This window comes from Rattus norvegicus, chromosome 10, assembly GCF_021556685.1.
Source record: "Rattus norvegicus strain SHRSP/BbbUtx chromosome 10, alternate assembly SHRSP_T2T, whole genome shotgun sequence".
NCBI classification, from domain to species: domain Eukaryota; kingdom Metazoa; phylum Chordata; class Mammalia; order Rodentia; family Muridae; genus Rattus; species Rattus norvegicus.
The window spans coordinates 8,052,062-8,069,175 of record NC_141543.1 but is presented as its reverse complement, the minus strand read 5'-3'; the positions used below and the strand labels follow the sequence as shown (position 1 = coordinate 8,069,175).

Here is a 17,114-nt window from a genome sequence, read left to right as displayed (position 1 = left end):
ACTCCTTCTTTAAATGAGGAAAAAGAATACCCTTGGCAGGGAAGGGAGAGGCAAAGATTAAAACAGAGACTGAAGGAACACCCATTCAGAGCCTGCCCCACATGTGGCCCATACATATACAGCCACCCAATTAGACAAGATGGATGAAGCAAAGAAGTGCCGACCGACAGGAGCCAGATGTAGATCGCTCCTGAGAGACACAGCCAGAATACAGCAAATATAGAGGCGAATGCCAGCAGCAAACCACTGAACTGAGAATAGGTCCCCTGTTGAAGGAATCAGAGAAAGAACTGGAAGAGCTTGAAGGGGCTCGAGACCCCAAAAGTACAACAATGCCAAGCAACCAGAGCTTCCAGGGACTAAGCCACTACCTAAAGACTATACATGGACTGACCCTGGACTCTGACCCCATAGGTAGCAATGAATATCCTAGTAAGAGCACCAGTGGAAGGGGAAGCCCTGGGTCCTGCTAAGACTGAACCCACAGTGAACTAGTCTATGGGGGGAGGGCGGCAATGGGGGGAGGGTTGGGAGGGGAACACCCATAAGGAAGGGGAGGGGGGAGGGGGATGTTTGCCCGGAAACCGGGAAAGGGAATAACACTCGAAATGTATATAAGAAATACTCAAGTTAATAAAAAAAAAAAAAAAATTCTGGCAAAAAAAAAAAAAAAAAAAAAAAAAAAAAAAGGGAAAAGAGGAGTTATCCCCTCCCCCGGAGCCCTTGGCACCCCCAGCTTATGATGATTATCTCCCTGTTGAGGAATGGAGGACTGTAACTTCTGATTCTCCCCTTGGGGGAGTAATATTCCGACCCTCAAGAAGTAAAAATATTTATCCAGTCATAGAGATCCCTAATCCTGGCCATCCAGATCAGATGCGTCGACAGCACATTCCACTTACATTTAAGGAGTTGAAGGCCCTTAAAGAAGCAGTATCGTCCTATGGGGCCCTAGCTCCCTTCACTGTGGCCATGTTTGGCGTCACTTCTAACTTGACACCTAGTGATTGGCAACAGCTTTGCCGCGCAGTACTTAGCGGTGGGGATTATCTATTGTGGAGGGGTGAATATCAGGAACAATGTTTTGCCACTACCAGGCTTAATGCCCAGGCTGGCCACCGCAATAGAGATTTGGAAATGTTAACTGGCGCAGGTCAATATGCTCCTTTACAGCTATAGATTAACTATGATCCTGCTGTATATCTTCAAATTGCCACAGCGGCCGTCAGAGCTCGGAAGGCCCTTCCCAATAAGGCAGCAGGAGATCAGTTATCAACGGTTATTCAGGGGCCATCTGAACCTTTCCAAGAATTTGTAGACAGGTTGCTACAATTGACAGGGAAGCTCTTTGGGGATGCAGACACTGCTAGGCCTATAGTGAAACAACTGGCTTTTGAAAATGCTAATAAGTATCGCAAGGAGGCTATCTGGCCTCGTAGATCTAAAAGCCTAAATGATTATATCAAGATTTGCAAGGAAATTGATGGAGCTTATCATATGGGCCAGGTGATGGCAGCTTCCATTCAAAAGGGGGACCACAGAAGCAAGACTTGCTTCTCCTGTAGGCAGATGGGGCACTTTAGAAGAGAATGTGCTAAGAATAAGGCTATTAATGGACCAGGACTCTGCCTGCGATGCTGTAAAGGTCAGTATTGGAGGAATGAATGGCGCTCCAAGATGGATGTTGAGGGGCACCCTCTCTGATCGTCGGGAAACGGGCAACGGGGCCCACTCTGGGGCCCCCAAACCAGAGTGTATGGAGCCATGAATACTGCTGCCCCACATCCAGTTCGTTTCCTCCCTCAGAACAACCCCTTCATTTTCAAGACCTTATCAGAGGTACCCCAGGAAGTGTGGGATTGGACCTCTGTTCCTCCACCAGGGCAGTGTTAACACCTCAAATGGGTCCACAAGCCTTAGGGATGGGGGTCTATGGGCCGCTGCCTTTTGGCAGTATGGGCCTTCTTTTAAGACAAAGTAGTGCCCTCATGAAGGGAATTAGAATACTGCCTGGGGTCATCGATGCTGATTATACAGAAGAAATTAAAATCATGGTCTCTGTCGATAGGGGTGTGATAGTTATCCCCCAGTGAGACCGTATAGCTCAGCTTATATTACTCCCCCAATTCAACACTGATAATCTAGTAAGGAAATTCAGCAGAGGGAATCAAGGATTTGGCTCCACTGGTATTAGCACCTTTTGGGTTTCCTCTTTGGCAGAGCGGCCCATACTGATCTTGTGGATTGAAGGCAAGGCCTTTAAGAGAATATTAGATACTGGAGCAGACTCCACAGTCATTTCTAAGAGTTTCTGGCCTAAGGCATGGCCCTTGGACACTACACAGTTACTACTGCAGGGAATTGGCACTGCTTCGCCCCCCTTTAGGAGTAGTAAAATACTTAAATGGAAAGACGAGGAAGGACATATGGGATATTTTCAACCCTTTATCATCGATGATATTCCTGTTAATCTATGGGGAAGGGATGTTCTTCATGATATGGGAGCTGTCTTGACTACACAACCTGCTCAAAGAATGATGAAAAGTATGGGGAGGAGCCTGGGAAGGGGACTGGGAAATGTTTTTTACAGGGAAAGCCCTACAGTGTTAGTGAAGAGCAGATTACACACCATCTGGGACTGGAGTGGCCTGGGAAATTTATCTTAAGGGCCACTGCTAAAGAGCCTCTGCGTATTCGACCTTTATCTATTACATGGAAATCTAATAAACCAGTGAAAGAATAACAGAGGGAGGGTATGAGCCCTCCTACTAAAATTATCAACTATTCTTTATATCTTAAATTTTTAATTGTGGATAAGGCTGGTCTCTCAGCGGCCGACAGACACTAGAGGAAGGACAGAGCACATACTGGTTTGGTTAAATGGAAAGATCTGGCCTCGGGAGCCTGGAAGGGGCCTGACCCCGACCTAGTCAGGGTGAGAGGATCAGCTTGCATCTTCCCCAAGGATGCTGAGGCCCCTGTTTGGGTTCCTGAGTGTTGTGTGCGTCCTGTGGACAACAGTCCGCCTGGAGATATACTAAAGCTTCATGAAGAATCCCCCGATCCTGATGCCAGTGGGATCACATAGCACGGCACAGCCTGCCGTTATTACAATAAACTGGTTGCACAACAGGTAAAACGGCAGCTCACATAAAGGTAAAACGAATAATTCTTAACTTTACTTTTCATCTTAAAGAATAGTCTATGTTTTGTTAAGATTTTTATAAAGCCTAGTTAAATAGCTCCTTTTTTATTCATGTTTACTTTTAGTAATGTTTCCATAAGTTGATTTAAGTGTTACTGTTATCAATGCTAGTGTTATAGGATTGAGAGATATTTTGTACCCCATTAGTCTTGTTAGAAATGATAGTTATCTGCCTCCTAGACCAGGAATATAGGTGCTGGCCTGGACCTTTAAGTACTGCCTCTTGAAGTGTATCTGATATTCTTGAAACCTCCCTACATTTTTGCCCAATTAAGGAGAGTAAAAATTTTCTGAAATCTGCGCCACGCGTGTTGGCACCCTTTTTCTTTTTTGGTTAGGAATGGGACTAAGGCAGTGTCAAGGGAGGAGATTCTCAATTGTTCTTCCAGGTCCTATCTACTGACCAGTTTCGGGGAACAGGAAGATTCTGCATTGATTATTCGAGTTCCTGGTGTGATCCCCCTACCAGATGAAGGCTGATTCCCAGTGGTACTGTACAGGCATAAAAGAGACTTTTGGCATTACTGTGGCAGTCATTGCTGTCATCATCATTTCACCCACTGCTACTGCAGTGGCCAGTGTGGCCACATCTCAATCAGCAGCTGTCATTGGAACTATGGATATGTTGTCTGGAGAGGTTGCCATGGCATTGATTGTGCAGAATAGCGTTAATACTCAGATTCAGTTGGTCATTCTTAATCTCAACCAACAAACTGCTCTCCTTCAGGAACAATTGGACTTTCTCTGGGAAACCCTGTTATATCTTGTTCTCTTTTATCATTCTGTGTGTGTAACCCCTGTTAAGGCCCTTAATAGCAGCAAGGCTGTTGGGGATTTAAATGCTTATCTTGATTGCTAAGGCAGCTGTCCTTGGGCTGTTTTAAGTACCAACAGATCCAGTCTCAGGCTGAAACCAAACAGGTTTGGTTTTCATTGGCCGGGAATAATCTATCGGCCCAAATTAAGTTCAGTTTGTATGACAAGTAGTTAGCCAAAGATGGGCAGCCTTCTGAGACCAGACTCGCCTAAGACAGAAACCCTGAAGACTGGCAGGGTTTTCAGAGACGGGAAAGAATTTTGGAACCCCAGTCTGATCCTAAGACAGGAGTTACTTAAAAAATAAAAGAGGGGGAATTGTTGGGCCCTACCTGGGTGTTTCCCTTCCGCCTAGCTGAGCCTTTTACCCTGCTATAGCAAGAAGTTGTTTATACCCTTGGCAGCCACTCTTGGCCCTGATTTGGGCCCGAGACTTTCCATGGCACCCTTCTCCCTCGCCGAGCCTTTCAGCTTTTTGTTATTAAGAAATTGTTACGCCTCTGTTTTGGAGGCTGGCACCTTCCATGACACAGATTTTTCCTGTTCTCCTGGTTGGGAATTTTCACTTGCTTTGTCGTTTTTCCACGGCTTTTGCCTCTGGTATATAAGAAATCTCAGTAAAGCCTTGGTGGCACTCTCTGAAAAGGGGTGACAGTGTACGTGTTTTCTTTCAATCCCACAGACCTACGCCCAATATTCGTACACTGGTGGTGCAGGCAGCACCAAAGTGAAAAGGTTTTGTTTTGTTTTGTTTTTTTGTTTTTTTTGTTTTTTTTTTTTTTTTTTGAGACAGGGATTCACTCTTTAGTTAAGGCCAGCCTCTAACTTATGGCAGGTCCTCCTGGCTCAACTTCCAAAGTGTTGGATATGAGCTGTTAATTATACTTAACTTAAACATTTTTAAACATGTAGCTATGGAAGAATCGGGTGATAAAAATTAACACACTTAGGGCTGGAACAATAGTTCTGTTGCTGAAGTACTTGCTGTAGGAGCATGATAACCTGAGTCTGGAGTGGATCTCCATGGATCACTACATAAAACCGGGCATCATGGTATACACCTGTAATCACAGCACTGGGGAAGTACAGACTAGTGGACCCCTGACCTCACTGAGCTCCAGGATTAAGCAAGAGACTCTGTCCTAAAAGTATAACGTAAACCAAGATAAAATGCACCCAATGTCAACTTCTGGCTTCAACATGCACACACAGAGACATACATACCACACACATAAATGTTTAAAGATTGGACTGACAGAGCTCTGTGGTAAAGGTGCTTGGCACTCAACCTGGCAACCTAAGCTTGATCCCCAGCACCCATTGGTCAGTAGGAGAGAACCGAGTCCTGTAAGTCCTCTGACTTCCACATGCACATGCCCATCTCACACAATAAATACACATTTAAATAATGAGCAAATAAATTAACAATTTAGTCTAGTTGCTGCTCCACAGAAAGACACCCACTTTGTCAATCTGATGCATGTGGAGCTCTCTACCTAGAAGCCATTTTCTCACAGAAGGCACAAGTCAGGTTAACACATATCCTGTCTTAGACTAAGATAAAAGGGCAGGCTCTTGATTTATATGTCAATATTAATAGAAGGGATGTTCTGGTGGGTTTCTGTCTGGAAGGGGGCAGGGACACTGTACCAGTGCTACTGAGATACATGGCATCATGTCAAGTCAGCTTTGGAGGCCTCAGAGGTTTGGAGATACAGGAGTCTTTGACAGTCTACCATCGCTCCTTTGGGCTCACAGGGGTTGCCTTGGATGTTCTCTGTCAGCCTCCAGCACTGTCTTCAGGGCTGGGGTTGAGGCCACCAGTAAGCTCCAAAATGGTCTTTTCTTTGCAGGGCAAATTTTCTTATTTTAATGAGATTGAGAAATTATCTTTGCAAAAATGTAGGTATCTCATAAAAACCACCAAAAACTTTCTTAAATTGTTTTAAATCTTATCATAAATAGCACAACCAATTTTTTACTATCTCCCCAACCCCAGCCTTTTAAAACTGATATATAAGAAAGGTGTGGTAGCTGGTCAGTGGTACACATGCCTTTAATCCCAGCAATTGAGAAGCAGAGACAGGCAGATCTCTGAGTTGGTCCGTAGAGCATATTCCAGGACAGCCAGGGCAACACAGAGAAAACCTGTCTCAAAAACCAGCCAAACAACCACCAAAAAAACCAAACAAATAAAAAAAAAACCCAAAGCAAAACAAAATAAAACACCAAAAAAGAAAGAAAGGTGTGGTGGCTCATGCCTGCAATCCCAGTGCTCAGAAGACTGAGGCAGGAGGATCAAGTGTTTAAGGTCAGCCTGGGTTACATACCCAGACTGTCTCTGACATACAGTAAGGATCTCTGAAATGGTACACTAGGTAAAGGCACTTGCTGGTGGCACGTATGATAACTGAGTTTGATTCCTAGGACTAACATCGTATAAGATACCCAAAACCTGTCCTCTAATTTTCATATGTGTAATACGGTATACATGCATCATGCACACACATGTACATTTGCATGAACACACATCCCCAAATAAATAAAAAACTTTAAGATATATAGCCTGGCATACTGATACAGTTTTTTAATTCCAGCACTTAGTAGGCAAAGGCAGGCAAATCTCTCTGTGTTCAAAGCCAACATGGTTTACAGAGTGTTTCAGGCCTGTGAAAGGTACAAAGTGAGATCAATCTTCAAAGAAAAGAGGGATATAAAAACTATTGTTTACAGGGTACCTCAGGCTACCTTGTTACATCGATGTACTATTAAATGATCAAATCTGTGAAAAGCCTAGCTTTCTCTTCAAATGGTTACTATTTCCTTGTGGAGAACATCTTGAATGTCTTCTAGTAGCTTTTTAGTGCATTACTGTTAACTAGGGTCACTTGCCATGCAACAGAACCACGCTGTCTCTCATCTAATTGTTGTTTATTAGTGACTGAGAGGGCACCTCTCAGCTTCTGTTTTGACTTCACAGACTTTAACTGCACTGCTTTCCGCAATGTCTAAAACAGTGGCCCTACTCTATTAGAATCACCAAAGGCACTTTTAAAAGTATAAACATCTAAGAACTTCTGGAGGATTAACCTCATGGAGAGTCCTGGAGGGTGGCATAGCAGGGGACTGCCCCATCCCTATAATTTGACTTAGACCTGTCTATCCTTCATTATGTATATTAAACCATATTACATATCTTAAATACATACTATTAAATATTTACTACTAAAATGCAATTAGGGAAAAACAAAAATTAAGTGTCTGGGCTCCGTTCCAGACACACAGTGTTAAAAGTCTGGAGGTAGCCCAACCAGGTGGTTTGTTTTTGGGGGAAAGGGCTCTTTATTGAAAAATTTTGATCATGTTTTCCTCTTTCCCAATTCCTCTCATCTCCCTATTCATACAACTTTATGGTTTCTCTTTCAAAACAAAACAAAAAACCAAAACTAGAGACAAAAAAGACACCCCCCCAAAAAAAAAAACAACCCAAAGGTACAAGAAACACACTACCTCCTCCACCCCCCAAAAACCCTAGAATCAAAACCAACAAAAGACCAATAAGAGGTGGGGGACAAAGGAAAAAAAGTTCACAAAATACCTTGAGTTTTTGTGTTGGCTAACTACTCCTGGCAGGTGAGTTAGGGATGACGTTGACTTCCTCTTTGCCAGCAGGTATCTAATTGCAGACAGGTTCTTTGTTGGGGACTGGGTCACCTGCGCCTATTTCTATTGTCAGTGCTAGGGACCCTGTTTGGGCTGAATCTGTGCAGGTCTGTGTCTGTTGCCGTAGTCTCTATGACTGCTCAAAGGTTTTAGAGCTCCACAGGGTCATTCAGATGTACACTTGAACATGAGAAGTAACCAAAACAGAAAACCTAGAATCACATGATATCAAAACACAGGAATCCAGTGGTTCCAGACATCTCACTTTATTACTGACAAGTTAGGCTAAAACTTAAAACTTTGCCTTAAAGAAAAGCCTCTTCAGCCAGAAGTGGTAGCACACACCTTTAATCCTAGGACTGAGGGACAGAGGCAGCTAGATCTCTGTGAGTTTGGGGACAACCTGGTCTACAGAGTTTCAGGAACCCTGTTTTCAAAATCCAAAAAAGAAAAGCTCTTTCAAAGAGAGCTGCAGTTATTGTAAGGGAGACCCACTCACCGACTGCCGGTCATCAGCAGGAATAATGGAACTCTTTGAGGGGCGGAGCTGCACATGCCTTACCTTCTGCTGTCATCAAAGGGCTGAACCGAACACATGTGCCATCTATGTCCAGGTCCATGACAGTGAGGCCACATTGAGGCACCAGCTGTTTCAACTGTTCTCCCAACTGCAGGGAAAAGGACAGAACACTCTTGCAATAGAGACTAAAATGTCTTCATCACCCACCCTCATCCCTGACTAAAATGGCTCCTGGAGCTAGTTCTCCTTATTCTTCAGGGTACCTTTCAATACTTAATAGCAACTTTTTATTTCCCATGCTGGGAAAAGAATCCAGGGGACTTTGTGCCCCCTCCCCCACCCCCACCCCCAACTCTGCCTACCTTTTCCAATTAAGAGTTCATTTTATGTTATTCTAAATACAAATTTACTTTAGAAAAACATGCAATATGGTTAAGCCACAACTATGAACTAAAAATGACCCACATTGACTGCTGACATGCAGTTTATTCCCCAGGGTCTCTTCTCTGTTTGTAACAAACGTGCTGTTCTATACACCTTAGGAACCTCCTCTTTCCTTTTGTATGTGTGCACGAAGGTCCACATTTGTGTGTGTGTGTGTGTGTGTGTGTGTGTGTGTGCTTGGTTATATGGAGACCAGAGATCAATACTGGGTTTTTTCCCAGTCACTCTCTCATTGAAACTGGAGCTCATCGGTTTGCTTATTCTGTCTGTTCAGTGAGCTCCTTGAACCACCCACCCACCTCTGCATTCCCAGGGTTGGACTGTAGGCATACCTAGTGGGTTTGTTTTTAAGAACATGAATGGTAGAGATCTGAACTCAGGTATTCATGCTTGCACTGCAAACACTTTATCACAGAGCTACCTACTCAGCCCCAATAAATTGCTTTTGTTCCATCTAATTTGTGCTGATTACTTTCCACCTGTTTTAAACATTTGGCTGCAGGTCTATAACAGTTGCTTTAAATGGCGCTGCATGGATATATTATATCTTATTCATTAGAATCTAGGAAATGACACTGCTGGGAACATCTTTCCCTACTGAGAACACTTAAGAAGTCTAAAATCTAGAGGTACTGCACTTCAGTGTCCATAAATCCTAGAGTAGAACACTGGCCTGCTTTGCCTGGCTGCCACAGGTCTCAGGGGACACCTGTCCCTTCTGGCGCACTCTTTTTTTTTTTTTTAAAGATTTATTTATTTATTATATATAAGTACACTGTAGCTGTCTTCAGATACACCAGAAGAGGGCATCAGATCTCTTTACAGATGGTTGTGAGCCACCATGTGGTTGCTGGGAATTGAACTCATGACCTCTGGAAGAGCAGTCGGGTGCTCTTAACTGCTGAGCCATCTCTCCAGCCCTCTGGCGCACTCTTCTGTTTAGTTTTTGACTTACTGTGTAGCTTTGGCTGTTCTGGGGCTATACAGACTGGGTTGGCCTCCAACTCCTAGAGATCCACCTGCCTCTGCCTTCCAAATGCTGGGATTAAAGGTGTGTGCCACCACAGCCAGTTTTAGCCACTCTCTTGTTGTCCAAGAGGAGGTACTGTGGGCTTTACATGCTATTTTATTGTCTTACGTAGCAATTAGGAAATGGTCACAGAAGCAAAGTGAGTGGCTTGTCAGAGATAACAGTGTCTGAGGTGGTGATAGGACTCAGAACAGAACAAGCCCGGTGTCTCTGTATGAGGTTCCTTCCTGTGGGTATGACTAACCAACCACACGTGACCGTGTTATTATAGGTGTGAGGCCAGGTGGCACTGTTCCAGATGTAAAGAAGAGAAAGCAGACAGCAGCCATCCTTACCCAGCGGTTTAGTGCATCACAGGAGTGTCTCTCTCGGCCAACTGCTGCAGCTGCTATGTTGGATACAGCGGCAACTTTAAATGCTGGATCTGAGGCCAAACACAGAAGGGATTCACTCTCAGAAACAAAGCTAAAATAAACATTACAACTCAACCCATCAATAACATCATATAGTAATGAAATCAATATGTCTGAGAGGTTAATGTCCAATACCTTCCTGATGAACTAAGTAACTGCTCAATGCATTTCTATAATAGGATTTTTGTTGTTGTTCTTCAAGACAGGGTTTCTCTTGTGTAGCCTTAGCTGTTACTGAATTTTCTCTATAGACCAGGCTGGCCTTGAACTCAGAGATTTGCCTGCCTCGGCCTCCCAAGTGCTGAGTTTAAAGGCATGCACCACCAATACTCATAGGATTCTTAATTTTCTTTTTTTTTTTTCTTTAAAAAAAAAAGTGCTTTCAACACCAGCCTAGTGGTGCACATCTATAAAACCTCAGCCTTTGGTAAAGCTAAGGTCAGAATGCTGTAATAAATTCAAGGCCAGCCTATGTCCCAGGGGAAGATCATATTTAAGAAAAGTTTGCTTTTAAGAAATTTCAAAAGGAAACCAAAAAAATGTAAATAAATCATAAAGAAAATAAAGCCCACTATGTATGAAGCCCAAGCCACTGAAAAGAGGTGGGACTCTGACAAAGGGTAATGGAGTCCATGCAGGCAGAAGGTGAGCATTTAGTGGAGACAGAAGTAACAGCAGAGGAGGGAGTCTGGAGCAGGAGGAGCTTAAATTAAAGCTAGCCTGGTCTACACAATGAGATCCTGTCTCAAACAAAGAAAAAAAGAGAAGGAAAGGAATGGAGAGACATGTATTTGAAGCAGCAGTACCACAACAACACTTAAGAAGAGTAGTGCGTTCTAGGAACAAGGGAAGGACCATGTGCTGAAGCACAATGACCGGATGAAGCAGGCAGAGAGCCCTGTGGGAATGATGTGGAGCCCTAGATTCTGATGGCTACGAGCAAGCTGACGGGACTCACTCATTGTCATGCAGAGTTGCCTGGAGGGCACTGTGTGCAATGTGGGAATGTCAGTGCCATCTAAATGAAAGCTAATGTCCTTGGACTAGGCTGGTGGCATGCTGGTCATTTTGTTTTTTTGTTTGTTTGTTCATTTGTTTGTTTGTTTGTTTTCATGCAGTATTGAGGATTAAAACCTAGTGCCATGTATACACTAGAAACTGCTATATCCCCAGCATGGTCCATTCTTTAAAATCAGAGGATTTTTTGAAAGGGTTTCTCTGTTGTAACCTTGGCTATTCTAGAACTAGATCTGAAACTCAGAAATCCCCTGCCTCTGGCTCTCCAGTACGGAGACTGTGAGTGTGTGCCACTTCACCAGGCTAAAGTAGATTCTTAGTCCCAGCATTCGGGAGACATGAGCAGGTTAGTCATTGTGAGTCTGAGGCTCACCTAGTCTATAAAACATGTTCCAGGCCCAAACGAAAAGAAGGTGGGGGAGGAGAAGACTGAGTGAGAGAAAGAAGGGGAGACAGAGACAGACAGACTGACCGACTCTTGGATCTATCCTCTTATCCTACATCACAATACTTGAGAAACACCTTAGGGGCTAAAAGCTAGCAGGAGAATAAGAGGCTTGATGTTCATACCTTCTCTTCCTCACATGACTACTAAAAACATGTCTAGAAATATAATTCTTTATTCACAGTTTTAAAAGCATCCCTGTCCTTAAAGGACCTCTGAGAACAAAGCAAATCTTGTAAATTAACAACATCTTTCTACACACTGTTCTGTAGCTGGCTCAGCACGGCTATGAGGTAAGAGCTGGGACTCCTCGGTTTAGTCACAGGCACTTAGCAGTGGCAATGCTTGTGGAGACTGGGACTGAAGATTTTAGCAGTAAAAACACATAGAATTTAATTTTGTATGATGTTAAACTTAAAGCCACAGTTTGGTTTTTTGAGACAGGGTTTCTCTGTGTAGCTGTGGCTGTCTCCCAGCTCACAGGGATCTGCCTGCCTCTGTCTCCCTAGTGTTGGGGGTTAAAGGCTTGTGCCACCATGCCTGGCACAAAGAAAATTTTAGTCACCTACCTAAGGTTGGTAATTCCTGGAAAAATCTGAATACCACTACTGGAGAACTGAGCTCATCTTCCACCTGCAAAAAGAGAAATGTGCTGTTACAACACTGAAGATAGGGCTGGACATCATCAGGATAAGACGGCATCTTTGGAAAGAAGGTAGGCAGAAATGCTGTTCTTACACAAATGTTACAAGGCTCAAAGGCTGTAATTGGCCTGAGGTGACCAATGAAAATGATGGTCCCTCACTTAAAACCCTATGACGTCATTTAAATGAGCAATTTAAAAAATAAAAAAGTGTGTGAGTCAACCAATGTGTGCCTGGTACCCCAGAGACCAGAAAAAGGTACTGGACACCCTGGAAATAGAGTCAGACTATGTGAGCCGTTATGTAGGTACTGAGAACCAAACCTGGGTCTTCTGCAAGAGCAGCAACTGTTCCTAATTGCAGAGTCATCTCTTCAGCCTAAATCAGGAACATTTTATACTCAGGGATTAAAAAAAACAAACAAACAAAAAACTTTCATTCTCTTTTATAACAGAACTCAAGTCCTTCTGGCAATGCTCATATTAGCAGCCTAAAACATACTAGTGTATTGTCAAACAAGTGGCTCACTGTATCTCCTAATTGATGACAATGCTAATTGCATTACTCTGATGTGATGCACTTCCCTCTCCACATTCAGTCAGCCACCAGGCTTTTTACCATGCAACAAAGCAGCAGTGTGTGGCAGGCTCTTTTGCTGGGAGCAGCTCTGGAGATGCTTTCTCTCAGCATTTAACAGTTGTAATCTTTTACTGTAGTTTTGAATCCTGTGTATCAAATTATGCCGTGGCTGATAAACTCATTAGTAAAACCACAACAAGGAAGTTCTAACACACAACAGGAAGCAGTTGGCCCATCAATTTTTCTAACTTTTTTTAAGTTATTGTTTTGAGAGATAAGGTCTCACTGTGTAGCTGGCCTAGAACTCAATATGTAAACCAGGCTGGTCTTGAACTTAAAAGAAATGTTCCTGCTTCTGTCTCCCAACTGTTGAGACTAAAGGTGTGTACCACCAGGCCTGGATCTACTAACACTTTAATGAAATATGTGGATGAGATTCTGATCAGGTAAGAGTTATATTTAAATTTACTAATTATTTATTGAGCTGGTACTTATAGTTCTTTCACATGTGTCATCCCTAACTTTCATATAAACAAAATTATTAATGCCTTTAAGGGAATGAGGATTTATTGTTTAAGCAGAATGGGGTAAATGCCACAAGCAAGGAGGAACTAAAAAGATGGCAAAACATAAGGACCTGGACATGTCTTGCAGACTCTAAGAGAACACAGGGGTCAACTCAGACTAATCCTCATCAAAATTTTCAATCACCACAGACGAAGAAAACAAAATATTCCACGACCAAGTCAAATCCAGCTCTTCAGAAGGTACTAAAAGGAAAACACCAAGCCAAGGAAGTTAAGTACAAGCCGTGAGATAATCTCACACAGCAAAGCCAAAAAAAGGGAAGTGGGCTGTCCCGGCCGCAAGAACATCAATGGAGATCCTGGAGAGAGGAGCGGGAACGGATGGGACAAGAGGCTCGAGAAATGGAGACAAGACAGTATTCTGATCAAGTCTCATTCCCCCCACCCCCCGGAGCTGGGGATCGAACCCAGGGCCTTGTGCTTCCTAGGCAAGCACTCTACCACTGAGCTAAATCCCCAACCCCTGATCAAGTCTCATTTAATCAAGCAAAAAGCACTTGCTTATAAGCAGAAAAGTCACACAGCACAAACTGGTAGTCAGGTAACGACAAACAGACCTCACATCAGAAACCAATGGCCTAAGTTTTTATTTCCCAGACTTCTTACCTACAGTAAGTTTCAATTTCCTGAAGCTTCTAACTAACAATAGAGTGAAACTCATTCTTGTGCAGAAGCAAGCTACCAGGAAGTCTCCAGTATTCTTGGCTGGTGGTAACCCCATGTATGCTACTTGGAAAGAAGGACTCATGAAGTAGAAAACATCTAGCTCAGGCAAAGAAAGGCATAAGCAGGCCAGTTGGTCCCGGACAGTGGACATGCAAAAAGAAGGAAACAAACCCAAGAAGAGTAGACAGTAAGAAACAATCAACTTGGGGCTGATATCAATAAAATAGAAACAAAGAGGACAATAATACAAAGAATCAAACAAAGAATTAGTTTTCTTTGAGAAAATCAACTAGATAAACCCTTATCCAAATCAACTAAAAGACAGAGAGAATATCCAAATTAACAAAATCAGAAATGAAAATGGGGATATAACAAGAAGTCCAAAGAATGATTAGGTCATACTTAAAAAACTTGTATTCCACAAAATTGGAAAATCTAAAAGATTTCTTTTGTTTTTTTATTTTTAAAGATTTAATTATGTATAAGTGCATTGCAGCTGTTTTCAGACACACCAGAAGATCTCATTACAAGATGGTGAGCCACCATATAGTTGCTGAGATTTGAACTCAGGACCTCTGGAATAGCAGTCAGTGCTCTTAACCACTGAACTATCTCTCCAGCCCAACAATTTTCTTGATAAATATGATTTATCAACGGTAAATCAAGATCAGATAAGCAATTTAAATAGACTTACAATCCCTAAGGAAATAGAAACAGTCATTAAAAGAGCAACCAAAAAGAGCATAGAGCATAGAGATTTAGGGCAGGATTTTACTAGACTTTCAAAGAAGAACTAAGACCAATACTCCTCAAATTATTCCAAAAAATAGAAACAGAAGGAACACTGCAAAACTCAATTATATGAGGCTACAGTTATCCTGATACCCAAACTGCACAAAGATTCAACAGAAAAAGAGAATTACAAACCAATTTCCTTCATGAACATTGATGCAAAAGTACTCAATAAAATGCTCACAAACTGAATCCAAGAACATATCACAAAGATCAAGTAGGCTTCATCCCAGAGATGCAGGGATGGTTTAACATATGAACTATCAGTCAATGTAATCCACCACAAAAACAAACTGAAAGAAGAAATAAACTGATCATCTCATTAGATGCTGAAAAAAGCCTTTGAAAAAATCCAATACTCCATGATAAATGTCTTGGAGAGATCAGGGAATACAAGAGACATAATAAACACAAGGAAGGCGATTAACAGCAAGTCTATAGTCAACATCAAATTAAATGTAAAGAAACTCAGAGCAATTCCACTAAAATTAAGAACAATATAAGGCTGCCCAGTCTCTTCATATCTATTTAGTTTAGAATTTGAAGCTCTAGAAGTGCAGTAAGACAACTGAGGCAGCTCAAGGGGATACATATGAGAAAGGAAGAAGTCAAAGTATTGCTATCCACAGATGATATAAGCAATGTGATAAATAAGTGACCCCAAAAATTTTACCAGGGAACATGCTGATAAACACCTTCACTGAAGTGGCTGAATGTAACATTAACTAAACAAATAAAAAATTAAAAAATCAGTAGCCATCTTATATCTATATACAAGGAAAAATGGGCTGAGGAAGAAATCAGGGAAAGAGTACTCCTCACAGTAGCCATCAGTAATATAAAATATCTTGAGGCAACTCTAGTCAAGCAAGTGAAAGACCTGCATGACTGTAACTTCTTTCTTTAACGAAAGAAATTGAAGATTATCAGAAAATGAAAAGATCTCCTATGTTAATAGATCGGTAGGATTAACAGTGAAAATGGCCATCCTACCAATTAGCAATCTACATATTCAATGCAATCCTCATCAAAAGTCCAACACTATACAGACCTTTAAAGAATAGTACTCAACTTCATATGGAAAAACAACAAACAAAATCAAGATAGATTAAACAATTCTGTACAATAAAAGAACTTCCAGAAGTATCACCATTCCTGATTTTAAGTAGAACTGCTGAGCAATAGTAATAAAAACTGCATGGTAATGAAATAAAAACAGACAGGTTCATCAGTGGAATTGAATGGAAGATCCAGATGTAAATCCACACACCTATGGAAATTGGTTTTTAATAAAGAAGCTAGAAATATACAATGGAAAAAAATAGCATCTTCAATAAATGGTGTCTGTCTAATTGGATGTCTACATGTCAAAAATGCAAATAAATCCATATCTATCACCGTGCAGAAAACTCAAAAACCTAGTGGACCAAGGACCTCAACATAAAACCAGATACACTGAACCTGATAGAAGACAAAGTAGGAAATAGCCTTGAACACAGTGACGCAGGAGACACCTTCCTGAACAGAACACCAACAGCACAGGCACTAAGATCAATAATTAATAAATGGGACTTCGTGAAACCAAAAAGCTTCTGTAAGGCAAAGGACACTGTCAATAGAACAAAATGGCAGTCTACAGAGTGGAAAAAGATTTTGATAAATTTCACATCTGACATCTGGCTAATATCTGAAACATGTAAGTAACTTTTATTTACTTGATATAATTGTCGTCTCCAAGGCTTGCTTCCTTCATTTGCTAACCTAGGCCTAGTCCTGGAAGCTTCCAGCCTCTATACAATCTAATCCCCTTAGATGCTACTGAATAAGCTCGCCCTTTATTGTTCTTTGTGAGCTCTGGCTGACTGGTTCAACTCAGCTGTTGTGGCTCAAACGCCTCTCCCAGTTGACTTTCAGTCTGGCTTCTCTCTTGGCCTCTGAATTGCTCTGCTTGGCCTCAAACTAACTCTAGCAATAATCTAATCTAATCTAATCTAATCTAATCTAATCTAATCTAATCTGGCTCCTTCTCATTCTCTGGCTCAGTCTGTCTTTACCTGTGTCTATCTTGTTCTCTTTTCAGTCTCTGTAAAACTCTACCGGTAACACTGCATCCATCTCCCTCTCTGCTGCTCTATTCTTCTCAACTCTAATGTAGTGTCTCCATGAACTCTATGTCTTCCTTGAAATCAACAACCTTAGCCATCAGGGAAATGCAAATCAAATCGACGCTGAGATTGCACGTTATGCCTGTCAGATGGCTAAGATAAAACACAAGTGACACTAAGGTGGATAG

At 42.1% G+C, this 17,114-nt stretch overlaps 1 protein-coding gene across 6 annotated transcripts in view; it reads right to left on the bottom strand.

Annotated features, from left to right (window-relative positions):
* Pdxdc1 (pyridoxal-dependent decarboxylase domain containing 1) overlaps positions 1 to 17,114 on the bottom strand; it is an 88,169-nt gene that overhangs the window by 20,039 nt on the left and 51,016 nt on the right. For 5 of the 6 annotated variants that reach the window (XM_087572652.1, XM_087572654.1, XM_087572655.1 and 2 more), the window contains 3 exons: positions 12,123 to 12,186; positions 10,014 to 10,102; positions 8,247 to 8,352 (listed from right to left, as the gene is read on the bottom strand). In XM_087572652.1, the coding sequence (XP_087428778.1) occupies positions 8,247 to 8,352; positions 10,014 to 10,102; positions 12,123 to 12,186 (259 nt within the window). Of the gene's footprint in view, positions 1 to 6,593; positions 6,689 to 7,619; positions 8,353 to 10,013; positions 10,103 to 12,122; positions 12,187 to 17,114 lie in introns of those variants that run through there. The other variant, XR_015630718.1, reaches the window with a different exon arrangement.